The sequence below is a fragment of the Lycium barbarum genome, chromosome 11 (genome assembly GCF_019175385.1).
Source record: "Lycium barbarum isolate Lr01 chromosome 11, ASM1917538v2, whole genome shotgun sequence".
In the NCBI taxonomy this organism is placed as follows: Eukaryota; Viridiplantae; Streptophyta; class Magnoliopsida; order Solanales; family Solanaceae; genus Lycium; species Lycium barbarum.
In genome coordinates this window covers 23,771,742-23,782,096 of record NC_083347.1, presented here as the reverse complement: position 1 = coordinate 23,782,096, position 10,355 = coordinate 23,771,742, and the positions used below count along the sequence as shown (strand labels likewise).

Here is a 10,355-nt window from a genome sequence, read left to right as displayed (position 1 = left end):
AAAAGTACTTTTGACGACAATTTTTTTTTTGTTGCATAGACTTTTCCCAACGGCTGTTATTGCAACAACGCGCAACAACTTTTTTTTGTTGTTGCCAAAAATACTTTTTGCAATAATAATCAATACTATGGCAACAAAATTAAATTATTTGGCAACAAAAAAGTTCATTTGCCAACAAGAAAACTAAGTTATTGCCAAATATTAAATTTTTTGTTGTCATTTCTATACTTTCTTGTAGTGACGCGTCTCGACTATTTCACTGTATACATGTTATCTCGCACTGGCATAACTAAGGAGTACGGAGTAACTTTGTCCACCAAAATTTGGGCTGCAACTCTACTCCCTCCGTCCCAATTAATGTGACCCTATTTTCTTTTTAGTCAGTCTTAAAAAGAATGACTATATTTTGTATCAATTTGATTTTAAATTTCACATATCACTCTTAATGAAATGGTTTATAGCAACTGAAATTCCTAAAGCTCGTTTGAGACCACAAGTTTCAAAAGTGTTTCTTTTTCTCTTGAGCCTGGGATAGATGGAGTGGTATTTTTTGCCTCCGCGGGGATTTGGACTAGAGATCTTATGGTTTTCTTACCACTTCATTGACCAAATCGCTGCATCCTTGGGTGCTGACTTTTTTTTATGTATTTCCATAGTCCATACTGCTTTCCTACTCCACAGGATTTCTGGATTCTAGATGCACTCTACCCTTCTGCTAGTACTATTTCTTCGATCTTTGAGCTGGATTTTCCAACATTTATGCTTTTTTTCAGAAACAAATGTTTCTTCTCTGACTAGATATCATGCATTAACTGATCCATCTGCCATTAAAACTCTCACTCACTTCCACCCCCAAGTCTTTTATTGGCTGCTGTGCTGCTCATAACTGAATGGGTACTTCTAGTCCAAAAGACTTTTCAGTTCTTTCTAGTCCACTTTCATCTCCTAATGTTGGTGCCCTGCCTAAGATCAAGATCATTTCATGGTAGCTTATTCCTGTATTAGTATCTATCCACACTCCCTTTCTACTTTTTCATTATGGTTTTTAACTTATCAAGAAATGTTTTTTCAGGAGCCATGAAACTGGCTTGCCTGTCATCGTTCGAGTTCAGATAGCTGATAGAACCTTTAACTTGCATAAGGTGAGATCACTCAATTAGCATGGAGCTCCAATTAAGCACCACTTTTCAACGTATGATATTATCAATTAGCTCATTTTCTTGGTTAATCTTGGTTTTTTATGTTGCAGCATCCTTTGTTCTCGAAAAGTGGATACTTCAGAAGAGAACTGAATGAATCAAATGAGGTTGAATTACCAGGAAATTTCCCTGGAGGAGCAGAGACTTTTGAAATGATGGCACTTTTCATCTACGGATCCTCCACGTTGGTCGACCCTTTCAATGTCGCAGCACTAAGATGTGCAGCAGAGTTCCTCGAAATGACAGAAGAGTACTGCTGTGGCAATCTTTGTGAGTGTTTCGACATTTACTTGAACCAGGTAGTGCTCCAAAGCTGGGACGATACTCTGATAGTCCTCCAAAAGTGCCAAATGTTGCTTCCTTTAGCCGAGAAGCTGCTTATGGTTAGCCGTTGCATTGAGTCACTTGCCTTCATGGCCTGCATGGAAATTCTCGACCCCGAAAGGAGAAGGGACCATCCTGTTGTCACATTGGAGGCCTTAGCTAGTCAGCCTTGGAGCAATGACACAGTGAAGGAAATTCTCACCCAAGATTTGTGGATTAAAGATCTTATTGCTTTGCCGTTTCCGTTCTTCAAGAGGATAATATCATCTCTGAGAAGACAAGGGATGAAGGAAAAATATGTCAGCCCCATGGTACTTTTCTATGCAAACAAATGGGTGCTTTCTAAAGCAACACACCAGTACTGGCAGAATGCTGACAATGATGCTGATGCTGCTGTTGATGATGATGATACCAATGAAAAGGTTTCTAAGGTTCTTCAAGGAATTCTTGATTTGCTGCCTATGGGAGAGAAATCTAGTAAAGTAATCCCTGTTGGATTTCACTTCTCTTTGCTTTCAAGATCACTTCAACTTGGTTTAAGAAGTGAAAGTTGGGAAAAGCTGCAAGATCAGATTGCGTCCCTACTATACTTGGCTCGAGTGGAAGATTTTCTCCTTCCTGAGAACAGCAATGATTCCGTTTCTTCCTGCATTGAGCTCTCAATAATGAAGAGCATATTTTCAAAATATGTATCCTTCAGCATGGAGTTAACTCATACACCTTCACCAAGAAATTATATCGTTGCTGAACTTTGGGATGTATATCTAACCAAGATTGCAACTGATCCACAATGGAGTTCTAAAAGATTCCTGGAGCTCATTGAAACTGTTCCGTTGTCCAGCAGGCAAACTCACGATCATCTCTATAGAGCTTTAAGCACTTTTCTCATGGTAAGTTTTCTACATCTCTAGCTCTAAAGTAGAACTCAACATAATTTAAATTGAAAGGTGCATTTCTGTATATTTCAATGAAAGATAACCAGATTGCCAAGTTTGTTAGTGTATGTGTTTAGAAATTGACTAGATTACATGTCCATAGATCATCTCTCGCTTAGGTTAATTGGCTATCCAGATAGTCATCTTCCATTTTCAATTTCAAACTCAAATCACACCTCTAAGTGGAAAAACCAAGGCCTGTCGAGTGTCGATTTACTGTTGAAATTTTTTTCCTCAATAAAGAATTTTTTTCCATTTTATCCAGGCACATCCAGATATGTCACAAGAAGAGAAAGGATTGGTGTGCAAGTACCTCAATTGCCAGAAACTTTCACAAGAAGTGTGCATTGAAGCAGTTCAAAATGAATTGATGCCATTGAGACTTATTGTCCAGGCGCTGTTTGTTCAGCAACTAAACACACAGCAAGCTTTTAAAGAATGTTCAGACTCGTTCCGATATTCTCATTGTGGAGAGTACTCTGGAAGCCTCTCGAATACAATATATCCAAACTCCAAAAGCCAGAATTTGGTTGAGAGTCCGTATCTCAAGGGAAGTGAAGGGTGCAGCAAACCACTAAGCTTCTGGTTAAAAGATTCAGCAGTGCAAAGGTCCGAATTCTCAAGGAAGGAATATGAATCCACAAGCTTCAGAGTTCAAAACCTTGAAGTAGAACTAATGTCCTTGAAGAAATCGCTTGAACTACAGCACGTTTCTAAGAAAACAGAAACCATTTCCAAGAAAGTTGAACCAGTTTCTGAAAATTTTCACGGCTTGAAACCATATGGTCTAGAAGGAAGAACACCAAGCAAGAAGAGAAACACCATTGGACAAGTGACCAGTTGCAATGGTTCTGTGAATTTTTCTTCCCAGCGACGATATGCTACTAGATTACTTAAGGTTTTCCGGAGGATTACTTTGTTTGGCAGAGGAAAATCAAGAAAAAAACAGGTGCCAATGGCGTTAGGCCGAAGACATTGAACTTTTAAACTACTCATGTAATTGCATTGTTGATTAAGGACAGCAAAATATGAAACAGTATATTATTTACTAAATTTTGATGTAAGAAAGTTCATGTAAATAGCAAGGGAATCAAATAAGAACATGTCTAGACGTTGATACTATTGTAATGAATCATCAGCAGTCGTCTTTTAAGCAGAGTTGTAATTGGCTGTGTTCTTTGTTGGACTTGTGCAATAGCCTAATGCCCTGCATTTGCTTAGATATACCACAGAATCACATATTTTGTTCCACAAAAGGAGCGTCTTTTCCACTTCTGTATTGGACTCACATCTAGAGACCAGTGGCCGACTTTGTCCATAATTACATTCAAGCAAATCAATCAACTAACCAATAAAGAATGATCTTGACCCTCGAAACTCTCCAGAACCCAATTGGAAGTACCAACTCAATCACCTCACTGATCGAGAATACAAGGCATCAGGAATACTTGAAGATCATACTGGGAATCCAGAAATTTCACGAGGCTTTAGTTTGTCAATACAAAAAGCTTTTATACACATTTAGATATTGTGAGGAGCCTAATAAGGCGTTCCACTGATTTAAGTCTATTATTTTATATATGAATCAGAAAAGTGAAGCAAATCCAAGACTAAAGTATGTGTTTTGTTTGATTAATTGATTGGTTCAAATAGCATAAGCTAAGTCATAGAAGGTATAAAAGTCCTAAAAGCGTAAGGGATGAAATAGAGTGTTTCATCAGTATCATCCATTTTTTTGCATCCAAGCACAGCACTCTCTAACAAAATCACCCCTGTATCTACGGCATATCTTGGATCTTCATTTAACTTGATCATCACCACAAAATACAAGTAAACTTTGAACCAAAAGACAGCTGTGAATTACTTACACACACAAATTGATGATGACCAAGAATCTGCTTCATAGATCAGATCATCCTAAATGGAAGAGAAAACTGAGGGAAAGACAGAGCAAATGGAAGAGAAAAGAAAATTATGTTTCTTTTTCAATAAATATGAAGCACTTCCAAGGAATTCTTGTAGAAGATAAAATATACAACAAAATGTAACTCAATAATACAAAGTAACAAAGATGTTACAGATATCATTCATGCAGATATTCTGCACACTAGACCTAATATGGCCATAACTGAGATAATGGTTTCCCTTTGTGGCATGTGGTCATACAGTCAAGAACAACTTCTCTGAGCTTTTTCTCTATATCTTCAATAGAAAGGGTTGCATCGATAACCTGCAATAAATCAAAGAAATTATCAACAGAGCAAAGCTATCACCAAGTCTTGGGCTCAAAATTTGATCAAAAACTGTTGTATTTGGTTCATGAGAACAAGTGAATTCATGCGTTTAAAGAAGATCAAATCGGAACTGATCAGTGGGTTTAGTCAATGTCAGATCATGTTTCTGCTTAGTTACCATAGATATGCTATATTGATTATCAGAAAACATCCAAACTAACTCAGAAAGTACTGCCAGGTCAGAAACCAAATGATGGCATTCTACAACGTTTTAGGTTACGGACTAGTTACTGTATTTTCTTAAACAACTATTTCTATTTCCGTAGACAAATGGAAAACAAGTCACCTTCCACGAGGAATCACGAAGAGCCAAATAAGATCCAGCCACCTTTTTCTGAAACTCGAGCTGCTCATATCTTTCATCTCCATAACCTCCTCTTTCAGCAGCTTTCTAGTTATGATAAAATCAAATCATCAATAGACAGTCATATTAACAACAAAAGCATATCTTTCATTTCAAACATATTGCTGGAAAAGAATAATTAACATGTCAAGCAATAAGAAACCTGCAAAATATAGAGCGATCAAGTAAAATAGTACAGCTCAACCTAAATAACAGAGTAGAGATTGCTCAAGAAATGCGGATCTATCCCAAAGATAAACTTTAAATGAGAAAATTGCATTGACGGTATCTCTCTCAACTTTATACAGGTGAAAAAGAAAAATATAAATCAAAACTACCTCAGGTGATATGTCGAGGTATACAACCAGATCTGGAGCTAACAACCCTATTTCTGGAGCCTACAATAAAAGATCTTAGTGTTAAACTTGCTAAGAGATTTTGAAATTGCGACATTGATGAAGTAAGACATGATTACCTTACACCATCCAATATCAAGTCCCTTAGCAGATGAAAATGCCACCCCAGAATAAGAATAGCGGTCAACAATGAGAGTAGTTCCACTCTTCATCTTTTCCTCCATTAATGATCTGCAGTTTCTCGACAGAAATTAATAATTTTCGAACACACCCGGCTAAAAGAATTTTAAATTCTACAATGATAATGAGCCAACTCACTGCAAAATTTCAGATATATTAACCGACCTAGAATGAAAAACTTGGGCAGCTAAAACCAGGTAAAAAAGTTCAGTTAAATGACAATGGTATTTAAGGATTTCAAAAGCGAGAATTCAACTATTGCCATATAGTTGTCTATTTTCATCAACGCCTTTGCTTGCGAACAAACTACAAAGGGAATATAAGATTAGAAAAGAAAGCATCTATCATTTGCTTATCCATTTTGGTTAGAACTTCCAAGCATGTTACATGAAGTACAAATGTTGAATTAGCTGACGGAAAAAAGCATCTGCAAATATTTCCACAACACCACAACCTAACTAATTCTTCTTTTTTTTAATTTCTTCTAACATTATTAATTGAAGATCACAAAATACTTTTCATGCTTTCTGTTATTTAGATAAGGAAACCAACTAATATACAGCTAGATTAAGTGAGACATGTACTTCCAGTAGCATAAAAGAAGTCTCAGGATCTGAGCATGCCTACAGGGCTTTGGTTTAGTGGTAAAAGCACAATGTGTGATGTGTGGGTTAGGCATGCATGTCATGGGTTTGAGCCTTTCACAAACAAAAGTCTGGTATTTAAGTGCAGAAAAGTAGAGGGGCGGGCCCATTGTACACTAATTTTGGAACGATGCGCTATACTGGCCCTTGGGGATTTCTCAATTGTCAAAAAAAAATAAAAAAGTACCAGCATTCAAACAATCAGTTCAGCAATGGCTAGCCAGCATATCAATTTTGGAGGATATATGCCTGCTGGCTAGCCATTTGGTTGATCTAGTTAATAAGCTAACCAATTTCATCTACAAATATCCCCAAAGTATGGAAAAGGTAATGACAAATATCATATGGCTAAGTAGTTTTGACAGGGAACATGACCAACTATTGAATTCTGACACGACCGCTGATCTTTGTATATCAGACACATTAAGCATCATAAGTTATACACTACACATGGGCAATGCAAGTCAAGCTATGTGAATCGAACAAACCTCTTCTCCCAACGATTTGCACTGAAGAGAAGATGGATTGCATGGTCGTCCAACTGTGATTGGTTAGCAAGATAAGAAGAAATCATTTGCCCAACACTTGTGTTTCTGTCAGGAAATCTCCACGATTCAACTGAGTGTCCCTGCTCTTCCAAGTACTTGTATAGCCTCCCAGATTGCGATGTCTTCCCACAACGGTCCAGCCCTTCTAAAACAACTAAAGCACCTCTGGAGCCGCTGCTCTCTTTGTTCTCCATATGAATTAGTCTCAAAGGCTTAAAACGTAACTTCAAATCCAAGCTAGACTTCAACAAAAACCACGCTGCCCAAGATCCAAATTTTCCAGGAAAAGTTGAAGTTGTCTTAGGTACAAAGCTTCTGCTGGAAAACAAAGTTTCTTGCACTTCTAAAGCCCTTTGCCTAAAAAATTTTAACATAAAACATTTTAATAATGTTGATCTATGCAGGGGCGGATGTAGCTTAATGTTACCATGTTCATTTGAACCCAATCCTTTTGACGCAGAATACAAATTTATGTATAAAAATTCACTAAAAATATTAGCTATGAACCCATAAGTTAAGCCTTTAAAAAATATAATGAGTGCAATGCTAAGAACCTTAAAGGTTGAACCCATAGAGTTTAAATCCTATATCAGGCTCTGGATCTATGAGACATATAGAGCAAACTTTGCAAGTCAATCCCCATTTAACTTGTTGTCACCAAACTAAACTCCAACATGTATCATATCATGCACGGCACAATATAGACTCATGTCCTATGGTTTATGCTCTTATTGGCATTTTATCAAGCATAATATGGACATAAACATTTACATCAACGTTGTATACATACATACAACTTAGATTCATGCTATTACATCAGTATATATGCACACATGTATATATTCTTAGACACACAATATGAGACACCCATATCGCAGGTAAACGTGAAACCTTTGTATAATTCTTGGATTTTGCCACTAAGCAGATCTGCATAAGCAATTTATAAAACCCTTGGGGTAATTGGCAAAGATTTAAAACACACAATATCCACTAATTCAATAAATTAAAAAAATCTTCAAGATGATCTATATGCTAACGAGAAAGGAATTAAACATTTTCATTTTTTATAAAGAGATTCACTATTTCTTCATGACCAAACAAAAATTCAGGTCAATCAATGAAGTAAAGCAAAGATTAAGTGTTAAGGAAACTTACAATGTTCTGGTAAGAGCGAAATTGCAAGAATGTGTCATATTCTGTTCAATATCACGAATATGGCCTGTTTTCCGCGCCTATTTTGAAATGTCTCAATTTTTTTGTTTTTGGCGCCTTTAGGGTTTTTCAGTCATTTGCATAAATAGCCAGTCATGAAGTTTCTATTTAAAACATAACCATATATTAAAAACTAGTGCAATTTAGGGATTTATGGTCATGTTTTAAATAAAAATTTTGGTGCCCTTCGGGCTTCGGCCATTGAGTTAATGTTGATACTGTGTTGAGAGGATCTAAAATTTAATGTCCATACGTAACTAAATAAATTAACTTTATATATAGTGTAATTTTTTTATGGAGGAGATTCCGTTGAACCCTCTTGCACTCCTGTAGTTCTGCTCTTGCCGGAAACGTGATTTGAAGGGGAGGAGGACAAATAAATAAAAATGGGTATGTTGAAAAAGAATTAGAAGGAAATTTGCAGCAATTGGTTCAAACCATAAGTATGACGTTGACTTTCAAACTTCAAATCAATGTAGTGCTTCGAATTCTAGACCAACATTTTAAAGTTGACTTATAGTATTTCAAACTTCAAACTAGCAATCCAAATTTAGCTACTTGCATTTAAAAAAGCAAAACTCTCAAAATAGAAGCATCTCAATTCACACACAATAATTAAAGATATATACCACCAAATCTCTCAAAATCAAAAATAAAGAAAAAAAAAAAACGTCAAATTTTTCAAATTTATACTCTCTTGTCCTTCAAATGGCAACAAGCTTGGAATTAGCATTAGTGAAAGTACTCATAGAGGCGCTATTTATGAAAAAGAAGGAAACGGAGTGCAAAAGAAAAGATGGGACTGCAACGTAGAAGCGAAAGTTTTTAAACTTTGGTTACATTTACAGAAAAATAAATGTGCCTATGCTTTAAAAAACAAGTTTATTATACCAGGTAAATATTTTTCATGTTCTCTTTATAATTAACTCTCGTATATTTTGTATTTATTAGAAAGTTCGCTTATATTCAATTAGTCAAAAAAAGTTGTGCCTTCTTATTTTCTTTTCCAGAGTCCTTATGTCATTCTTTTTTGGGATATTCACACCTATACACAACATTCAATAATTATTGACGCATTTTGTGTCAAAGTTTAGCTTAACAATTAAGGTTTGAAAAAACAAATTGAGGTTTAAAAAATTGACATTGTATAGCCAAATCTCTATGAAAACAGAGGAGATAATAGTAAAAGAAGATTATCCTTCTGATTTCACTTAAAAGATCTATCCCTCAAATAGTAACTATATTGTAGTTCAAATACACACAAAAATGTAGAGCTTAGTTTTTCAAAATAATAATAAAGAAGGCGAATTGGATTCAGTCATTGAAGGCCTTACAAAAATAGTGCAGGTCGAGTATTAAGTTACAAATTTTGATTACAACAATTATGGAATTTCCTCGTGAAATTTCATAAAACTTGCAACTAAACAAAATGATTCTGGAAGATTTTCAACATCATAAGTTCAGAAGATTCCATAGCTATGCAATATGACTATATCATATTGTATATCGGTGTATATCACACAAAATTTTTCATTGATAAATATAGATATATATGATATGCATGAGATAAAAAGGATATACAGGTACAGGTTGATATACAGTTGATATACACTGACATATATTGTGATATACACGTATATGCAGCGGGGATACAGATATGAAGTCTTCTTCGACCTCAAATTTTTAATCTAAAAATTATCTAAAATCTTCCTTAAGTCATCTCCAAACGCCTCCAAATTGATATTCAAGCTCCATATGGCGATATTAACTAATACATATGGTGATATACAAGGGGATACACAAATGCAGTGTTCTTCAACCTTGAGTTTACAATTAAAGGATCATCTCAAATCTGCCTCTAATCATCTTCAAACACATCCAAAATTGATACTCCCTCCTTTTCAAAATAAGTGGTGTTTTTACCTTTTCATTTTGTTTCAAAATAAGTGGTATTTCACATATTCAAGAAGATATTAACGATGTTCTTCCAATTTACTCTTATTTAAATAAAGAGTTTACATAACCAAACTACTAAAGAGCTACATCTTTTTTAAGGGTAGGTTAGTAAAAATACATCTTACTTTTGTAAGAATAAGTAATTTTCTTAAGAGGTGTCCCCAAGCTAAAACACCACTTATATTTGAAATTGAGGGAGTATTCAAAATCTATCCTTATAGTGTTTTCACGAAAACCCAATGCCACCCAATTGATAGTTATATTATTTTAGCAACTAAAACTCTGAAAACCAAGAAAAAGAATGGAAATGCAAACTAAAATAGTGTTTACCAAATTATTAAATCAAAACATGAATGTGGGCTAT

General features: G+C 35.3%; 1 protein-coding gene and 1 pseudogene across 2 annotated transcripts; one reads left to right on the top strand and one right to left on the bottom strand.

The window, feature by feature from the left end:
* The first annotated feature begins 890 nt into the window (after positions 1–890).
* LOC132618576 (BTB/POZ domain-containing protein At5g48130-like) lies at positions 891–3,585 on the top strand (annotated as a pseudogene).
* An 830-nt stretch (positions 3,586–4,415) lies between these two features.
* Positions 4,416–8,132, bottom strand: LOC132618823 (thymidylate kinase-like). 2 transcript variants are annotated; one of them, XM_060333831.1, is made up of 6 exons: positions 7,979–8,132; positions 6,764–7,180; positions 5,571–5,682; positions 5,434–5,493; positions 5,039–5,143; positions 4,416–4,688 (listed from the first exon to the last, which is right to left on the bottom strand). In XM_060333831.1, the coding sequence occupies exons 1-6, from the start codon at positions 8,014–8,016 to the stop codon at positions 4,572–4,574; spliced, it is 849 nt and encodes a 282-aa protein (XP_060189814.1). In that variant the 5' UTR covers positions 8,017–8,132; the 3' UTR covers positions 4,416–4,571. The 2 variants fall into 2 exon arrangements, with proteins under 2 accessions (XP_060189814.1, XP_060189815.1); XM_060333832.1 differs by lacking the exon at positions 7,979–8,132 and adding an exon at positions 7,715–7,882.
* Between the last annotated feature and the right edge of the window lie 2,223 nt (positions 8,133–10,355).

Excerpts from the sequence above, each read along its gene's own strand:
- LOC132618823 (XM_060333831.1), bottom strand. The coding sequence starts at position 8,016 with ATGACACATTCTTGCAATTTCGCTCTTACCAGAACATT. Across the intron at positions 5,683-6,763 it reads GCAAATCGTTGGGAGAAGAG|ATCATTAATGGAGGAAAAGA; the intron begins GTTTGTTCGATT and ends GAGAAACTGCAG. Across the intron at positions 5,144-5,433 it reads ACCTCGACATATCACCTGAG|AAAGCTGCTGAAAGAGGAGG; the intron begins GTAGTTTTGATT and ends TATCATAACTAG.